The sequence below is a fragment of the Myotis myotis genome, unplaced genomic scaffold (genome assembly GCF_014108235.1).
Source record: "Myotis myotis isolate mMyoMyo1 unplaced genomic scaffold, mMyoMyo1.p scaffold_m19_p_10, whole genome shotgun sequence".
NCBI lineage: Eukaryota > Metazoa > Chordata > Mammalia > Chiroptera > Vespertilionidae > Myotis > Myotis myotis.
The window spans coordinates 29,162,507-29,182,423 of NW_023416314.1; the positions used below are offsets into that span (position 1 = coordinate 29,162,507).

A 19,917-nucleotide genomic window follows, 5' to 3' on the forward strand; every position below is an offset into this window, starting at 1 on the left:
GCTTCCCATGCATTTTCCCTTTTCACCCACATTACAGTGTAGCTCAGTGGTTCTCAACCTTGGCCGCACATTAGAATCACCTGGGAATCTTTTTAAAATCCTGATTTCCGGAGGATGAGGCGCAGAAATCAGGATTTTAAAAAGATTCCCAGGTGATTCTAATGTGCAGCCAAGGTTGAGAACCACTGCCCCACGCTGTGCTGTATCTCAGCGTATTGTGGGGATCTGCGATGTGTCTGTGATGCAAGGGACATGCGTTGCCTCTCACTTGCCATGCTAAGGATCATTTGCAGTGTATTTCATTTTCACGTGTGTTGGTTTTCAGATTCTCTATCAAAGGTTGAATTCTTCTGTAGCAAGAGTGAAGCATGATAGCCATGTTAGAAGCCAAAATCCTGTTTGGCTCCCAGAGGCAGGCTGGGGTGGTGGAAAGAACATTGGCCAGGAGTCAAGCTGGCCCAGTTCTGTGTGACTTTGGGCAAAGCTCTGAACTTTGGTGGCCTCAATTGTTTTATCTATAAAGTGGGTCCATTTGTAACTATCTAAAGTGCCTCCCAGCTCTCACATTCAAAATAAATATCTAAGAGTATTTTCAAGTCACATATCTGAATGCTGGAAAATGGATCAATCAGATCTCTGGCCAGCCTGCTGATTCTTATTATCCAGTTGACTAGATAATATCAACCAGGTCCTGCCTATGATGCTAGGCCTTTGCCTAATCATGATGAATAGCTGGAAAAGGGGGAAGGCTCAGGGGAAGTGTGGAGGCCAGGCTGGAGGGCTTCACGGCTCTCCTGGCTTTCCTCGGAAAGTGCCCACACTCTCTCTGCACCACAGGAGCTGACATTGCAGTTAGGGCTGTCGATTGATTTTTTTTTTAAATGCATAATTCCAACCATAGGCCTGGTATATGACAGGGGATTAATGAATGAGTGAATGAACAGACAAACAGATATGGTCTTTAACATACAGAGGAGGCAAGACAGCTGTCTTTGGCAGTTGACTAAAGTCTTTGTACATCATGGTGAGATTCTAAGGATTCAATGAGATGAGGCATGTAAAGTGCCAAGCATGGGACCCAGTACAAAACATGCTTCATACGTATTAGCGGAAGGAGTGTGGGGATGACCCACGCTCTGCCTGGAGGAAAGCGGGACGGTGCTCTCTCTGCACTGATGCTCGTCTCCTCCTTCACATCTGCCCGCCAGCCCCTGGGTGATTATTAGCATCTTTTCTATCTGCAGCGCCTCACTCAGCACAACGTGCATGTGGGGAGAGGATGGTAACATATAAAAAGTGAGTCCAGGAAACTTACCCCCGTTCCACTTCAACTAAATGGCATAACAATTAGAAAATCAAATGCTAATTTGGTTTAGACTTCAGGAAAAATGAGACATCAGCGTGGGCCGGTAGAGAAGATTTAAACAGCGTCACCTAGGTAGTGGGTGTTTGGTTTTTTAAAATCTACGTCTTTATAAAACTTGGGCTTTGCTGTCAGACACGTGAATTCATCTATAAAACATTTCATATGACTGAGATAGAAAAAGAAATGGATTAAACTTAGCAGTTTATCGTGTTAAGATATACATAAATAGCACTTACTGAATTTGATAGAATTTCTTACTCTTTTTTTTTTTTTTTTTCAGAATTGGAGGGGTAGGAAGGGTGAGAGAGAAAAACATTGATTTGTTGTTCCACTTATTAAGCATTCATTTGTTGATTCTTGTAGGTGCCCTGACTGAGGATTAAACCCACAACCTTGGTGTATTGGGATGGTGCTCTTACCAACTGAGCTACCCAGCCAATGCTTCAAGAATTTGCTGTTCTTTTGCCACTTTAAAAGAAACGAGCCATGCCCTGGCCAGTGTGGCTCTGTTGGTTGGGCATTGTCCTGTGTACCGAGGGGTTGTGGGTTCAATTCCCAGGCAGGGCATATGCCCAGGAGGCAGCCAATGGATTTTTTACATTGAAGTTTATTTCTCTCTCTCCCTGTAAAAAGCAATAAAAATATTTTTTTAAAGAAAGAAATGAGCCAAAAACCCAACCTTATTCCTTACTCTAGTGGCTACCAGCTTTTCCGGGGCCACGTGTTTCAGTGAGCCTGACTCCCCTTGTGTCCTGAAAGCTTAGCATGAAAGAGGCTTATAGATAGTCATTTAGGCAGGAGAAATCAAGAATTACACAAAGACCCCTACAAAATGCCTTTCAGTTGAACAAGAAAAATAGATAAATAAGTCTCATGAGGAGAAACGGAGCTGTTATGCTGTGAGGGCTTGCGGTCTTTTTTAAAAAGATGATGACTGACACCATGGTTCATCATGCTTTTCCCCGCGTGGCTGAGAGATGAGCTCTCCTGCCTCCTCAGCAGAAGGCACTGCCCCTGTGATGGAGTCTGGTTCACTCACCCCCAGCAGTGGCAGGACCTCTCCTATCTCTTGCCTGACTCAGACTGAGGTGGCTGCTGAGCATTTATTCATTAGTTCACTCACTCAACAAACAGTCTCGGGCTGTCAGCTCTGTGCCAGGCTCTGTGCTGGGCGCCGTCATTGCAAAGGTGATTAGGACATGGGCCTCGCCCTCAAGGAGTTTGCAGAGTTGACAGATTAGCGGATGAGACACATGTGCAAATAGATCATTGGAACGCAGTGGGGTGAGTTCTGTCCTGGAGGTGCGGTGGGAGCGTGGAGAATGGCCAACTGCACGGTGCCCTTGGGAATCGAGGAAGGCTTTGCGGCGAGGCAGTGTGGGAGCTGCACAGAAAAGTGAGGGAAAGACACCCCACAGAGAATTCACGCTAATGACTCTTACCAAGATCCAGGCACTGTCCGGTGAACGCCTAATTTACTCATCCCAGAAGCCCTGCCGGAGAAGTCTTATTTGCCCCTAACTTTACAAAACAAGGAGATGGCACTTAGAGGGTTCAGTGACCTGTCCGAAGTCTCATGCAGAAAGAATCAGAACTAGGATTTGGACCCAATTTTGGGGAGACTCCAAAACACATAGTCCTCCTGCTTACAGGGGTCATGAAAGAGCAGTTTGGGGAACAGTAAGAAGTCCAGTGTGCTGGCAGGGGGGAGCATGGGGATAAGTGCTGGAAAGTGAATCCCAAAAGGTAGCCTGACCCAGGCGGTCAGGGGCCTCATATGCTATACCTTCACTCCATAGCACTGAATAAGTACCCACTGCTTTTCAGACACCAAGCAACGATGTTCAGGCCCTGCCCCTGGGGGCTCCCTCTCTAATAGGGAAAGCTGGAAGGACTTCTCTCTTCTGGACTTGAATTCAAAGTTGGTCTTTTAGGGAGGAGAAGGCCAAAACTCCATCAGCAGCTCTGGGGAGGAGTTTGCTCTGCTGGAAACCTAGGCAATGGGAAACGATTAGAAACATCTAATAAAAACCATTGCCTCTCTGGTGATGCAGAACCACAAAATGATGACACTGTCCGTGTAGGATTTGGGTACCGGCTGTCATGACAGTGTGTGTCCAAGGGTTCTGACTGGGCCTCTTTGGCCTGGGCTCCTAGGGAATTGGGAGAGAGGTGAAATTCCCAGCAGAGAGTTGGACTCTGGGTGGGAGAGAGGGAAGGGCCTTGCTAGACCCAGGGCAACTGCCCCTACGGTTTCTCCCATGCCCAGGTATGCCTGTGTGCAGCCCTCATGCACAGCCCTGCCACCAGGGTGGTGTGGCCACTGTCTAAAACTTCTCTGGCTAAAACTTCAATTTACTACTTGAGGAAGTATGCATATTAGCTTGGATAACAAGCATAAAACCTTCTTGGATTTATGTAGCACATTATCTTCCTACAGTTCAAAGTCTCCTTAAGGCTTTTATTCCACTTGATTCTAAGTGCATCTCTATGAATAAGAAAATGCAGATTTTGTGATTCTCATTTTATTGAGGTGGATAGAGAGACGCAGAAAGACTTGTGAAGCAGAACGTAATTTTTCCAGCCAGTGTAAACTAGGGACGTTTCAGGAGGGCAGTACTTGGTTTGTTCTTTAGGTTTTAGCTTTTCAGGGAGCATGAATGATCGTAGAGCCTTCAAAGCAGTATTTGCATAAAAGGAATTTGCCTCTGCCTCAGCTTCCACTCTCCACTCCCAGCCCCATAAATTTGATCTTTCCTGATTCTCCAGTTGGCCTTTTCAGCATTCATTTCCTGACCCGGAGACGTCATGCGCTGTCCCCCACAAGCTTCCAGGAAATCTCTGATAAACTCATTTCACTGAAATGGAAAGGACTGATAAGCCCACAACCACCCCCCCAGTTAGTCACTGAGTGTTTATTAGATGCCAGGCATGTGCAGAGGGTGGCTGATATGCATAAACTAATTTAAACTTCATAGCAACCCCCTGAGGTGGTTTACTATTATTAACCCCTTTTGACAGATAAGGATACCAAGGCTTAGGGGAGCCTAATATATCATCCCCTCCCCTGGGTTATTTGCATTTGAACAGTGGACACAGAAGACTGTGGCCAAAAAGTGGATCTGCCCTTGAGAAATTTCAGGCATCCTCTGGGGATCATGGATTAAATCTTTGAATTTTTATAAAATGTTGGCCCTGGCTTCCCTGACTTCTCAGTCAACGGGGAACATGCATTTGTTAGTCATCTGGGAGACTTGTGGAATCTTCTAAGACTTCGAGAGCTCATTTTGACTGTACGTTTACAAATTGCTTCATGCAGTGTCTCAGTGAACTCATTTATTTACTGTGGGTTCCCAGCAAAGTAAAGCTCTTCTCCTTTTGTAGACATTTGCCTGAAAAAGTTAAGGATGACCAGCAGCTGAAGAATATGAGTGGCCAATGGTTTTATGAAGCCAAGGCCAAGAGGCACAGAGACAAAATCCATGGCACAGATATCATCAGAGCATCCATGAGGAAGAAGAGGCTCCAGGTAGCAGGTGAGCTGACGTGGCTCGTACATGTAGAGCCAGCGTTTGTTTGGGAAGGAGGAGGTGGGAGACGGGAAGTGTCAGAATCGTTACTAAAATCTGCTGAGGGACATCATGTAATCGTACACTTTTCATAATGCGTAGCCCTCCAGCTCAAAATGTTCTTGCCCTGCATTTGGATGGGTGAGGGTGGGGCTGAGTGACTCAGGGTGCTGCGAAGGAAAAAGGGAGTTCTTCAGATGCCATGGTGAGGAGGAGTAGCATAGACAACCCAGATTTATAAGTATCTCCCCCTCCTCCCCCTCTCCTTTCCCCTTCCCTTTCCCCCTTTCCCCTTCCTCTTCCCCTTCCCCTTACCTTTACCCTCCCCCTTCTCTTCCTCCTCCTCCTTCTTCTTCTTCTCTCTGAAGATTCCGAAACTTTTCTCCTGAATGCCATGACAGTTAAGAGATTTGCCTCCCTGTTCAATGACCTTGACCTCTGATACTTCTTCAATCAACCAAATGCATTATTTAAGGGACTCTAAAGAGAGTATTTTTTGAGCTTCTTTAACATCCTGTTGAGTTCATTAAATATTTCCCTGGTGTCTTCTCTCTAACTCTGGGCTAGTCGATATAAATCTTTATCCCTGAGAACACCCCCTGCCTACATCTAGCCTAGCCTGTACTCAATAAGGAAATTAACCATCACTGTTTGAGTATCTAATATGTGACAGGCATTTACTCCCTCTTGTTTCTAATTGTAGCAGCAATCTTGTAAGGTAGGTATCATCCCCATTCTCTATAGGGGTCTGTAAAGTTGTATATGCCCAAGGGCAGATAGCTGGCAAATGGCAGAGCTGGGCTCTCATCTGTCTGAAAGAAAGAGCCACACTCCTTGCAGGTAAGGGCTGCCTGCTTTGTATGTGCCGTGCATTGCTCACAGGCCTCTTGATTTTCAAAACGGTCCGGACCTTCAGAAATCCCGAGGAGTACAGGTTGTACTGTGGACTCCATTTTGCCGTTGAAAAAACTAGATTTTTAATATAAAGAGTCCCTGGAATGTGAGTATATTTGGAAACTGGGAGCCTTTATATTAATTACTTCCTCTTAACACTGATGAAAGTATTACTGGCACTGACTGGTTATGTGGCCTTAGGTAAGTTTCTTCAACTCTGTGTTCCTCAATTGCCAAATCTGCGAACTTGGAAAGTCACTCCCTCCTCATAGGATAACACATGCAAAGAACTTCATCACTCCGTTGGTGCTAATTAGCTGAGAGGTGCAGGTCAAGAGCCCTGGGTGTCAGAGGCAAAAGAGGTTATTCCTGAAGAGGGGGCACAGAGGTTTTGTGGGGTGCTGGCATCTGAACTGGGTGTTAAGGAATATGTGGAATTCGGGTGTGTAGAGGCTGGCAGGGAGGGCATTCTTGACTAAAAGCAATTGTTTCCCTTTGTATCCCAGAGCCCAGCCTCGAGTCAAGCACACTGTAAATGTTCAATAAGTGCCTGGTAATGATGGTGCTTCTGTTCCCAGGAGGACTGCCTGTCCTCAGTGTCCTGTGGCCCCTGCACATTCCGTCTTGACCCCAATTCAGGTCACACTCACTGAGAGGCAGTCAGAATTTTGTCTCTGGAGTTACCTACACATTGCACGTAGGAGACTCTGCTGGTGTGTGTGTGGGGGGGGGGGGGGGGGGGGGCTAACACCAGAAGAATCTACTGACTTCTCCCACAGATATAATTCTGGTCCCTAATGCGCCAACACATTAGTGATTGCCTGGGCACTCAGGAAAGGCCTGAAGTTCAGGTTCCAACCTTCCGTGATAAGTGCCCATATGAGAGTTGTAGGTCACGGAGGTGAGAGATAACCTTCCTGTGTTTATTGTTTCCTGTTTCAGCTGAGCAGAGTAAGGACAGAGAAAACAGGGCAAAGGAAAGCTGGGTGAATAATGTCAACAAAGATGCTTTCCTTCCCCCAGAGCTAGCCGGTGTGGTGGAAGAGCCAGAAGAAGATGTAGGACCAGCAAGCCCAAGGTAAGATGGAGCTCACGGGGGAGCTGCTGCGTGTGGGATTCGTGGCTTGGTGTGCTGTACAGGCAAAATAGCGGGCTATTCATGCAAGTGCTAGACTGGCCTCGTGGGCACGGTCAAGGGACATATCTGGTAAATTCTGGGCCCTGATGTAAACAAACCTGGGTATTACTGTTTCCCAGTTTCCAGAATGTCTAACAAATCTGAGTATTAAATAAAATTGAAATATCAAGTGGTGATTCCTTTCAGCACCAACAATAGCTGTTTTCTATTTTTACTAAGTAAGGATTTTTCCTCAGAGTGGAATAAAGAGGTACTCTGAAAAGGAATATAGAGGACTGAGTCACTTCAGGAAAAAGATGAATTATGATCAAATTATAGTAGCCTTGTACACTGGAGAAGCACAAGCATGGAAACCAGGCAGATATGAATGCAAATCCTGAACATGCCAGTTATTAGCCATTTGACCCTGGGCAAGTCATTTTACCTCTCTGAGTCTCGTCTCTTAACTGCAGAGAGGAATGATAATATAGAGCAGGAAAGGCTATGGAGAGAATTAGGGATAATATGTGTGGAAGGCACTCTTAGTAGGTGCTCAGCAAATGCCTATTAAGGATGTAGAGTGTCCTGATGTTTCAGTCTTGATTTTTGATGTTTTCCATACATGTTGTCATCTGGCCAATTAAAATGTACATTTGTACATCCTTCCTGTGAAGTAGCTGGTTGTGGGGCTACATTGCCGCAAACCTTTTGAGCCATGATGATTAAAAATCCTTAAATACCTAACAGCTAATCATGTTATTATAGCATAGATGAGGGATGGCCATTATTGATGTTTGTCCCTTGAAGGGATAGTTGTTACCCCTTGGGGGGAGGGCAATTCCATTTTATATTTAGCTCCTCAGTGAAAGCAGTTCACCTCAGAGTCTCCAGCTGGGATAAAGTCGATGAATTTGCTGGTGGGGCTCACTGAGTCAGGGTCCAAGGCTGAGACACCTGGGGAATGGGGATGTTCCCAACATAGTTTATAGGCAAGGGAAGGGGGTCTATAATATAGGCACATGAAGGCTTTTCAGAGTCATGAATCAGGTCATGTCACATGGGTAATGGAACACTGATTCCATTACGGTACTCACTGTTTATCCAGTTCCCTGTTGGGAGGGCTCACTTTGTTTTCCACGGGTGGAGGTTGCACTGTTTCTCCTCTGGGATGATTTGTAATGTTTCATGATGTCTGTAGAGTTCATGTTGGCTAGAGGTTAAAACACCTTAACAGTAGCCACTTACTGATTCTATGACCTTGCAGTGGAAGTGACTTACTTCTTGAGCCTTTGTTTTCTCAGCTGTAAAATGGGAATGATAATAATTTGCTACCAAGATTATTGGGAATTTAATTAGCAAGTAAATGTAGAATCCCTAACCCATAGGACATAGTAGATGCTCAAGGAATGGAAGTGTGGGCTCTCACTTACAGGTATTTCTGGAAGCTCAGAAAAGGGTGTGAAGAATACCATACTCCTTTCCTTTTGGTGATGCCCCATTTACCAACCACCTGCAAACCCCCCCCCCCCCCCCCCCCCCAAGATGGCTCAGCCTGCCTTCCTTCCTTAGGAAGAGATGAGACCTTAAAGAATGGAAACTCTGGGAGTGAGAACACAGCCATTTAGATAAACCACAAGAAGCTGAGAGCAGCTCCTAACAGCCGGGTTAGATGGGGGTGGAGGGCACCACAGCGCTGATTAAGGGAAGGGGTACAAGTGCCACACAAGGAGAAACTTTTGGAGTTTCAGAGACAAACTTAGTTCATTGCAGTTTTATGTGGGTCAGGCTTCCTGTCCTTCTCCTAGGAACTCATTTCAGCTCAAAGGGCTTGAGGGACAGAGGTACCACTGCCTGATAGCCCAAATTGTTTTCTTCATGACCCCACGTGGGCTGGTGGGTATTACCCTGTCTTCCTCAATCTAAGGCGATTGAGTTTCCAAGCCTGTGTCTCCATTGTTTGCCGCATTCCTTGCGTGACCTTCGGGTCTTGTGAGTCTTTTGGGTCTCGTCTGTAAATCAGAACAGAGCTCCCTCACCAGGATGTTGTGAGGTTAGGTGCAATGAGGTGGGGGAACCACTCAGCGTTTCTCAGGAAGAAAGAAAATTGGCAATTTCCAAGTGGCCTGATAATTATGTTATTATAGCATAGATGAGGGATGGTTGGGAAAGTGAGGATAAGAATGTTAGATGAGCCAGCTGGCATGGCTCAGTGGTTGAGCATTGACCTATGAACCAGGAGGTCACGGTTCAATTCCTGATCAGGGCATATGCACGGGTTGTGGGCTCAATCCCCAATGTGTGGCGTGCAGGAGGCAGTCAATCAATGATCCTCTCTCATCATTGATGTTTCTATTTCTCTCTTCCTCTTTGAGGTCAATAAAAATATATTTTTTTTTTAAAAAAAAAGAATGTTAGATGAACCTGGCATGCTTTGCTCATTGCATAGCGTGGGTGGTGATCACCCAGAACTGTAGCCTGAGCAGTTGTTTACTTCCTCCTTTCCTTGTCAGAAACCACTGCTTTACTCAGTATCAGGTTCCTGCAGCATTTCTCACCTATACTTTAACCTTTGGGAACTGGGTGTGTTAAGTGTATTTTGGGGCCCACACTTTTAGACTAAGTGAACTTCAATAGAATGACTCAATACCTGTCAATATTTTCTTAGCCAGGAGCCAGGGAGCACGAGGCAGCAGTGATTGGGTGTTGTAATTTCTGAAGGAGGCTTTCTAATGGTCTCTGGGGCTGGGTTCCTTCTTCCTGTGGTGGGTGCAGCTCTGGGGGTTCGGCCTATGGAGAATGAAAGCACTGTGGGTACCGAGTATGTGCTCAACCCCTGGAAGCACCTGTACTCGCTTGGGACTCATGCACCTGCCACACAGGAAGCAGACAGATCTGATGAACAGGGAGCAGAGAACGAGATTTCATTTAGGATGGCAAAGGGAGAACTCCAAACGCTCACAGTTCTGGTTCTGGTCAACGCCCTTGGCTAGACAGTGTTGGCTAGACTGTGGGCAGTGTTGGCACAAACTGTGGTAAAGAGCCAGTGTTTTTCTTGTGCACTTTTTAAAATTATATTTCTAATTATCACAGCATGCTTTTGGTTTTGTACTTATCTCATTGTGAACCAGTAAAGACAGTTCATGACTGGCACTGGTCCATGATGGCACGTCATGTCCCGCCCACCCAAGAAAAAAAACGATGTAGAACATGTACATGATAATCTGCAGGCTGAGCCGGGTGGGCAGGACAGAATAACAGTGTAGGGCGCTCTTCCCCTGCGGTCAGGACCCTGCCCATAAACCAGGTGTAATGTGTCCTGCCTATGGAGGTAGCCTGTTCTGGGATGAGAAGCCCCTCCTTTGTTCCTCCTGATGCAAGCTCCCCAGTTCTTTTCCTCTTCTGGCTCCTCCTCCCACCTCCTTTCCATCTCACACCCCTCAGTTGCCTGGTAGCCTCCTTTCTCCCTGGAAGCTATCTAACATGCATTCCACTCTGAGGAGTATTTGCCTTTTCAATAATGTAAGCCTATGTGGATGGGAGTTTTGAGCTTCTTTTGTGATGAGCCTGTCTGTGGACAGTGCATTTGATCTTTTGTCCTTGGATGGATTGCAATCCAGTGATGTGACCATTTCATTTCTTGGAGGCCTGCCCCACAGAGTCATTTACATTGAGCTCCTAAAAGAATCTTTCTTAATCCGCCAGGCTCTTGGATTTACCCAGATCAGTTGCGATAGGAATAGTTCCACTGTGACGTCAGAGTGCCTTGTGCTTGGATGAGAATACCTGGGTAGATAAACCTAGAGGTAAACTGCAGCACCAAGTGTGGTAGCACCAAAGAAGTAAAATTTTACTTAAAAAAAAAAAAGACTGTCTTGAGAGACTTGGCATAGCATATTTCCCCATTTTGTTCCCTTGAGTTATCCCTGAGCCGTTTCTTCATGTGTTGATTCGTGTGTTCAGGCTTGATCGTGTGTAGCGTGTGCTGGCACAGTGCTGGGCGCTGGGATGAGATGCAGCGTTAGCTTCCAAGAAGCTCACAGTCCAAAGGGAGAGGTCAGCAACACACACGCACACACACACACACACACACACAAAAGGAAGAAAATGACTTTCAGGACTGCTTCTGATTCTAGTCTTCTGTTAATATTTAAGCTGGAAAATATCTCAGAAGAAGGGGTATGATGTGTGCTGTTTTTTTTACCCTGTTTTAGAGAGAAAGATTGGTTAAGGTTCAAAAGCTTTTTAAAGTTTGAAAGTTGGAGCACTTGCTGGCTGGACACAGGAGCCCATGGAGTGGCCAGGTGCCTGTGCGGGGTGAGCTAAGACTTCTGTAAAGCCCTACTGCTTCCCCATGGTCCCTGCCACAGTACCTGACACTATTATTTTTTCTAGTTAAGTCTTCAAAGACTTGCATTAAAATGTAGACACTTTTAGGTGGGGAATCCTAATGCCAAGTTCATAGCCTAATAGTTTAATAATCCGCTTAACAAAGTAAACAGTTTTGTGTAAATGTTCCTTCAAGTACTGCAGGGAGTTTTTCAGGGGTGCCTGAGGGAAGAAATTATAGAGCATAGGGTGTAGAACTTGGCATGCTTCACAGCTTAAAAAGCTCATCTTGTGGAATGTATTGAATGAATATCTTTTAGATGCTAGGCACAGTCTGCAGCCCTTCGAGAGGGATTCTAAGACCCAAAAGACACAGCATCTTATGAAAAATAAACACATCTGTATTAGAATGTCTGTTCACATGATAACAAATAGTGCCAGGCAGGGAGTGAATTCCTAATCCAAAGCACTGTAAGATATGAAACAAGGAGACCCACCTCCAGCTGGGCTGATACTGGAGCAGTGTCACAAAGGAGGTGAGATTTGGAGTGGACTGGGAGATGAAAGCGAGGATTTGGGCAAAAGAGAACAGAGCACGCACTTGAGGGAGGAGCTGAGGGACAGGCTGGGTGGAGGCAGCAGAGGCAGGTGAGGTTTGCGGACAGTGGGTGTATAGACCACTTTGGCAGGAAGGGTCAACAGAACCAAGGGATGAGAAGGTATATTGGGGAGATAGTGGAACATCTCCATTTCCTTTTTGGGGCTTCAGACTTGGTTCCCTAGGCCTTGAGGATCCAGGGAAAGGTGATAAGCAGAAGAGAGACAGGGTCACCATTGTGCTTTAGACAATTGCAGCTTAGTGGTGGAATGCTGAATGGCTCAGGGGAGTGGAACTCTGGAGTCAGAGGTCAGATGTGAGGTTAATATACTTGACAGAAATAAAGGAGATGCTCATACAGGTGGCAGGAAGTGACAGATGTAAGAGTCATTAGGAAGAAAGAACGTAACTCCAATCCTCTGGCCATATACCACCGCTTTGCTAATGCAAGAAATAGGAGGTATAGCCTAGCCATTATGATGATTGTCTTTGGAGTCAGGGTCAGACACACTTGGTACAAATCCCCAACTCTTTCACAACTAATTTTGTGACATCGAGCAAGTTACTGAACCTCTCCAAGCCCCAGTTTTCTCATAAGTAAAATGAAGTGAGGGATATATACCTCATAGGGATGTTGCAAAGATCAATTGAGAATAAGATGATTACTGTAATGATGGTTGCCCAATAAAAGACAGGCAAACATACCATTGCTGTATTCCTTAGAACTTGAGGATTACACTCTTTTTTTAATTTTTTTAAGTTAAGCTAATCAAGTATCCAATACTCATCCCATTCCGCCCCCGCCCCCCCCCCTCCCCCCCATCCCAACTACAAGGTAACCCAGTGAATTTTGTGTGTTTCTGGTATTTTAGTGTCAGGCCATGTGTTCTGAATGCCTCATTTCTTCCTCTCTTTTGCTTTCTGAATAGCAGGACAAAGACATTTTGTTTAAAACCTAAATAATGGGCCTCATTGTAGTTTGGCAAATAACTTGGATCTCAAGAACAAAACAAAACACGGTCACCTATCTGCTGCTGCCTTGCCTGCCACTGGCTGGCTCAGTTGGCCTTAATTTTTCAGTCATTCACCAGTTGTGTACCAGGCACTATACAAGGCATGACAGGGATATAAGGGTAGTCGAGATACTCTTGAGGGATCTCCTAGTTTACCATGAGAGAGAATATATGTATACGCAAGGTGAGGTTGCAGAATAGACATAAAATACATAGCTGGATAGACTTTAGTAAGAGTTTGGTTTTATCTCTGGGAAGGAGGGGACAACATGATGGTCACTCAGGGCTGGGTTTTCAGGGAGCAGAGAAAGGAGAATTAGAGGCTCTGCTTATCCTTTGTTCTTGGTGAGTGGAAAGGAGGAAGGTAGCCGGAGAAGTTGGGTGTTCCATGGAGACCCTGACCATCAGCACTTGGCTCGGCTTGTCTGATTATTATGTGACTGCTTTATTTCCTAAAGGAGATGATACAAAACCCTCTGAGGAACTAAACCTAAGGTCCCTCACACCACTCACTGGCTTCTTACAAGGACACTCGAGAAATTGCTTTCTAGTCCTAGCTATTGTTTGTTTGTTTTCCACTGAATGGACACTGTGAGTTCTATAAGTGACCAGATTTCTGCTTTCACGTTAGCTGCTAGAGAAGTTGATTCAAGCTTGTGCCCACCTGCTAGAAGACTAGCCTCCTATAATGTGTTTTTCTATTAGCCTTGATTCCGGCTTTGTTATAAGTTCTTATTCTTGTTCGGTTTCCTTCCCCTCCCCACCCTCTCCCTCTCCATTCATGTGATCAGATGTATGTTATATGCATCTGCCTCATCTACTGTAATTCCTTTCTGGAACAATGAGGAAGGTAACAAAAGGAAGAATGGTTTCCTCAAAATTTCAGCCTGCTCCTGGGCCTAACTCTGCACAAAAATAACAGTTGAAGTGCAGAGGGAAGGAAAGGAAACGAAGCTGCAGGAACATCTAGCCCATGATTTTCATGACAATAATCTTGAGCAAGGCTTTGTAGCCTTGAGGTCAATTGCTCCCCTCCCCAGTGCGCGGAGAAAAGCCAGCACCCTCAGAGGTATTTTCCATATTCTTGACTCTGTGATGTCACCAAGAGAACTGGTGGAGTTTAACAGGGCACGTGGTTTCGGCCAATAGTGACCTCACCTCTTATGCCCGCGGCAAGGCCACTGGAACAGGAAGTCTGAGCAGGTGGTTTTCCTCCCCCTCCAGAGTCACTGTGACCCTCTTTTGCCCTTCTTACTAAATAGCCAAGGGAGTGGCTGTTCAGGAGGGGGCCTGCTCAACTCATTTTTCTCCCTTCACTCCCAACTTACTCTCACCTGGGTCTGTCCAGTCCTTCCAGCAGGGAATCATGGTCTAGAGAATCTTTCCCACTCCTCTCAGCCATCTCCAGGCTTCTCACCTCCCATCCTCTTCTGGATCTGTGCTTGTCCTTGTCCCTCTTGTAAATGAACAAGAACTCACCTGGCCAGCCTGGAGAGTTGGGCTGAAAGTTCTCAGTAAGTTGCCCAAATCCTTCAGCTTTCCTGCACAGAATCTCTTAGATCTGCTGTTCCTTCTGTTCCTTCTGAGTCACTTGTCTCACCTGCATCTTCTCTTTGGTGTTTGCTACCTGAGTTAGAGTAAGCACAGCTGTTGTGGCCCTGGCCTACAGAACCAGGCCCTAAAACTCTTTGGAGCTATATTTCAGCAACCATGTTTCCTCCTTAAGATCATTTGCTCATTTTTGTCTGCATCTGATGTTAGCTCCTGACTTTGAGACAAGTTCATTTCTATACATTTAAATGGTGAACCCCTGTGCGCCTGGCACTGTGATATAAACTTCAGGACTTCCGATGGTTCTTTTGACTTGTCTCATGCTGATCTTTCATTTCTGTTCTGCCATTTCCTTTGCTTCCCTGCTTAATCATTTCTAGGCTCAACTCCCCTTCCCTTCCTGCCAGTTTGATCTTACAAACTTCCTCTCCTATCCTGTCTTAATAGCTTTTGGCTTCAGAGGCATGATTTATGCTTCCACAAAGGGTGAGGTCTTATTCTCTGCATCATTGTTTCTTTGCAGTCCCAGCGTGGCAGATCCAGCTCCCACCATGATTGATACGTCCCAGGAAAACTCCAGGAACTCCGCTGCCTCTTCAGCTAAGGTAGACTGAGCTCAGACTTCGGAACTCTTACTTTTGGCAGGGATGCCATTTTTCTCATTTTATCAAAGCAATATGAAATAAAGAAGATCTTGTAGTACCTTTTTTGTACCCGATACAGATAATGTTTACTATTTAACATAGTAGTCAGTCTTGTGGTGGGAAAGTTAATGAATACCATGTTATTGGTATATCATGTTGAAGACCCAAATTTCTTGCCCTAGGGAATAAAAAGTGTGAAGCTACTGGGGGCTGCTTGTTTTAAGCTTATGGAATGTGGCTTGTTAGTGCTGTGTGAATTCTTATTCCTATCATAACTTCCTCACTCTGTTAGAGGTCGGCTTGGGGGAGGGAATTGCCAATTTATGAACCTATAGACAGTAAACATTGATATTTAGTCTTATGTTAATTTAAAAATTCTGTTTACTGATACCCTTTTTTCATTATAATTCATAATTATAATAGTGACTATAAATACTTCAAAATATCTTGATAAGTTTCTTTTAAATCCTTATAGAAAAGGTCAATTCCAATTATATTTAGTACAGATTTCTAGCACAATGAGAGTCTCACTGGTAGAAAGAGCACTGGTGGGAACCTGCCCTTATTAGAGTTTCAGTTTTACCTTGACCGTGACCAGCTCTTTGATATATCCAGGCCTAAGTTTTCTCACCTCTGTCAAATGTGAAATATAGATTTGAATGCCTGGTTCTAGTCCAACGTTATAAGACTCTGGAATTGAGTATATTTTATATAGTAATTTTATCTTTTTGTATGACATATATAGTAATGTTACCCTGATTAACCATGGTAAACATTTTTCAAACATGCCAGATAGATTTTACTGGATAAAACTATCAAGTGTTGGAGCTACGAAGCATTTGCTAACACTGAGTTGCTGTTATGACATTGAAAATGAGTTTAATAAACAATGTTTTTCCCCCAGCAAAGGAAGAATCCATTTAATAGCTCCAAGTTGCCAGAAGATCACTTATCTCAACAAACCAAAAACGAGCAGTCGAGAAATGGAAGGACTGGTTTCTTTCAGACTTCAAAAGAGGGTAAATATTATTTTTATGGACTAGATATTTTTATCTGTGTTATCTGTGAGAAGGGAAATTCTCAGAGTTCCTTTAACTAAAATAACTTTTTAGACAAGGTGGAAGGTCCTGATGGTTTTCTTAATCTGCTATGCCCATTGGTTTCCTGACGGAGGGAAGGAAGCAGAAACTTTAGAGGCTGGAGGTTCATGCATTTCAGTCTTGGAGCTGACACTGGTGTAACCTTTATGCCTTGGGTTCCCCCTCAGTGAACTGGGAAATTTTTGGACCAGAGGCAGTCAGTCACTCACTGATAGCATTTATTGGACGTCTACCATATGTAGGCACAGTTCTGTTGAAAATGTAAAGTTTGCCTTAAAAGAAAAAGGCCACTTGCCAATGTCATGATCTTCTAACCTGTAATCATGAGCCTAATCCCTCAGGAGCATTAGGTCAGGTTTGTGACTTAACTAATTTAAGTCTGCCTCTTATGGAATTTTACCATTCTCCCTAAGAGAAAATGCTAGACAAAGTAACTGTAAGAAAATTTCACAAACATTAAAGATTGGACAAAGGGTAGAAAATTAACAACTGAAAGTGAAGTTAGAACTTTCAGTTAGCCTGTTTTAGTATTATTGTATTTTCTTTTTCTTTTTTTAATCCTCACCCAAGGATATGTTTTCATTGATTTTTAGAGGAAGGGAGAGACAGAGACAGAGAGAGAAAGAAGGAAATATATAGAGAGAAACATTGATCTGTTGCCTCAAGTACCCACCCCGACCAGACATCAAACCCAAAACCTTTTGGTGGATGGGATGACATTCCAGCCAACTGAGCCACACCAGCCTTGGCAATATTAGTGTTTTTTCCCCTGTCCAGTGGGAATACTTTGCATAGCATAAAATATTATACAGAAAAAAAGTCACTGGAATACATTACCTTTTTAAACATTTGACAAAATAGATTTTTGTTCTTGGTATTGAGTTTTATTTTATTTGAGTTCATTTTTCTGGTTTTCACATATAAATTACTGAAGTGACTTCTGTGTTTTTCCTTCGCCTCCATGAGGAATTTTTTTAAATTGTTTTTTTTGTAAAAACGTTTTTATTGAGTATAAACTACCACAAAGTATGTGTGTAAATAATAGTAATCTTAAGTGTACAGTTCAATGAAGTACATGCATGCTAAAAAGGCTTTTTAATTAGGTTGGCATTTATACCACATACTTTATTGTCTTTAATATTTTAATACTTTTGCTAAATATAGATAAAGTTTCTGATAGGTATTTTAAATTATACATTACTCTCCACCAATAATGAAAAGAACCTAATGTGTTATAATTTTCAGGTGAATTATCAGAGTCCAAAGAAAAGTCATCTATCCTGGATATTTCAAGGCAAAAGTTAGAGAAACCAAAGCAGACTTTTCCAGGCCCTGAGAGTGGATCCCACATCAAACCTCCAATCCCTAAAGCCAGGAAAATGATCAACAAATCGCATGATCTAAAGCAGGACAATAACCAGTCCTTTCCTGGACAAAGGACAGACTCCCTGAAGGCCAGAGGGGCTCCGAGAGGGATCCTGAAGCGCAACTCCAGCTCCAGCAGCACGGACTCAGACACTGTTCGTTTCCACCAGAGCTTTGAACCCAAAAGCAAGATTGGGCCACCGGGCCTAACCATCCACGAGAGGATCTCCGAGAAGGAGCATTCTTTAGAAGACGAGTCCTCCTCCAGCGCACAGGAGCCACTGAAGCAAGTGAGGTTCTCTGCGGTGAAGGAGGAGCTCCCACCGAGTCCTGGGCTCATCCAAGGCCGGGAAGTGGGAGAGTTCAGTGTTTTAGAATCCAACAGGTTGAAGAATGGAACAGAAGATGCCGGGGACCAGAATGAGTTCTGGAAGGACCCTACGCCCTCACAGTACAGAGAGCCTTTGCCTTTACCTCGATCAGCCTCAAGCCCAAGTGCATTGAAACACAAAACACATCAGCCAAAGACTCCTGGTCCTTTTCCAAGTAACGGGCAGCCTTCTCCCTCGGAAGTTTTACCTGCAAGACCACAGTCCAGTGAGAATTCACCCACCATCAGTGAACACAAAGCTAAATCATCAGAATTATCAAGGCTTGAATCGGAATTGTCCAAAAGCCCTGCTGGTAAGAGAGTTGTCACTACCAGGTTCTAAGCACTGACCAATGGGCTTGGAATGGCTAGGCCGGCCAGCCTTGTAGAAGCTGCATTTGGCCTCCTGGCCATTCCAGCGGGGATTCAGGCAGATGCTGCTGGGGGATGCTTATACCTCTTCATGGGTTTGCAGGTTTTCCTCAACCACTTAATAATGAAAAGAACCTGGATAGCACAGTTCCTGGCCCATTATGTTTTAACCTAAAAATGTAATAATATCAATTATTTAAACAAATTACTATGTGTTGAGTTATATCAAGGTTTTTATACAGGGTGAGATTTAAAGATATGCTAATAACATTTTTATGGAGTGTATATATATATATATATATATAATTATTATTAAATTATTATTATTACTTACCTAGTTCAAATGTTAATTACCATTTAACCCAACTTTGGTTTCTCTTTTTATCACAAGAGAAACTTCAATTTCCTATCCTCAAAGGATAGGAAAGTAGACGTTGAGCACTAACTGTGGCCTGCGCAGGGCCTCCAGCCATTTGTTCTTGTCCTTTAAAAACTCCAAAGGAACTTTCTCTTCCAGCTGGTGTGAGTTGAGAGGCAATAAGAATGCTGCCTTTGCTGCCAAATAGCTAACTAGCTCTCTCTCGAAGATTCTACAACTCTCAGGGGATGCCTCAAACTGCTTTCCCATACTTATATGATTACTTCATAATTCTTATGCTTTAAAAAACAGAAACACTGGTGAAAATCATTCTGTGTACTCTCACCCATCTTCAATAAGTCTTCATCTAACCCTGTGATTATTTCTCTCTTTTTTAAAATATATTTTTATTGATTTCAGAGAGGAAGGGAGAGAGATAAAGAGATAGAAACATCAATGTGAGAGAGAATCATTGATCAGCTGCCTCCTGCACGCCCCACACTGGAGATCAAGCCCATAACCCGGGCATGTGCCCTTGACCGGAATCGAACCTGGGACAGTCCTCTGCTCTGTCCACTGAGCTCAACTGGCCAGGGCTGTGATTATTTCTTTATTGTCAGGAATACTTACCGTAACAACAGTCAAGTTTCTAACCCGTCAGCTCACACTCTTCCTTATTAGTCAGTGTTAAGTTAACCCCGAGTCACTTTTGCTCAGCTCTACAGTTTTCATAGTTGTTCACAAAACTACTTTTTAAAGGTCAAAGCATTTTCACCACCCCTACCCTGGACATTTAAAATCATTTGAACAGAACAGAATTTTTTAAATTAAAAACTCAACAGGTGCTTCTTCAAGAAATAAAGGCATTCATATTAAAGGAAATTATGAAAGTTTGAGTAATTATTAGCAAATAATTGGATGACACTTACTTAAATGTTTGTTCAAAGGATGAAGGATATTTCTTTGGTAATATTTTCCATTATTATAATCCACAGAAGAAATATGGTAAACCTTTTCTGTTTTTCAGACTGCACCTGCTTTCAAAGAATATCTTTGACATTTTGTATTAACTACTTATTTGTGCTTTCTGACTTTTAAATAGAAACCTACCATGAACGTTGGGGGGAAGCCATCATGAGTTTGACAGGCCTTCTGGCCTCAGAGCTTATAAACAAAGTCCTTCTTTTCTCCTGCTTACCACAAAAATATAAAGTAAAAAATGGAGCATAAAAAGAAACAGGACCAAAAAAAAAGTAAAATCTCTGTAGATTATA

General features: G+C 43.8%; 1 protein-coding gene across 5 annotated transcripts in view; it reads left to right on the forward strand.

Annotated features, from left to right (window-relative positions):
- The window catches only part of SYTL2 (synaptotagmin like 2), a 108,846-nt gene that overhangs the window by 55,719 nt on the left and 33,210 nt on the right, over positions 1-19,917 (forward strand). For 2 of the 5 annotated variants that reach the window (XM_036324766.1, XM_036324767.1), the window contains exons 3-7: positions 4,751-4,902; positions 6,772-6,907; positions 14,958-15,039; positions 15,983-16,097; positions 17,424-18,227. In XM_036324766.1, coding sequence (XP_036180659.1) covers positions 4,751-4,902; positions 6,772-6,907; positions 14,958-15,039; positions 15,983-16,097; positions 17,424-18,227 — 1,289 coding nt within the window. The remainder of the gene's footprint in view (positions 1-4,750; positions 4,903-6,771; positions 6,908-14,957; positions 15,040-15,982; positions 16,098-17,423; positions 18,228-19,917) is intronic. The other 3 variants (XM_036324768.1, XM_036324770.1, XM_036324769.1) reach the window with 3 other exon arrangements.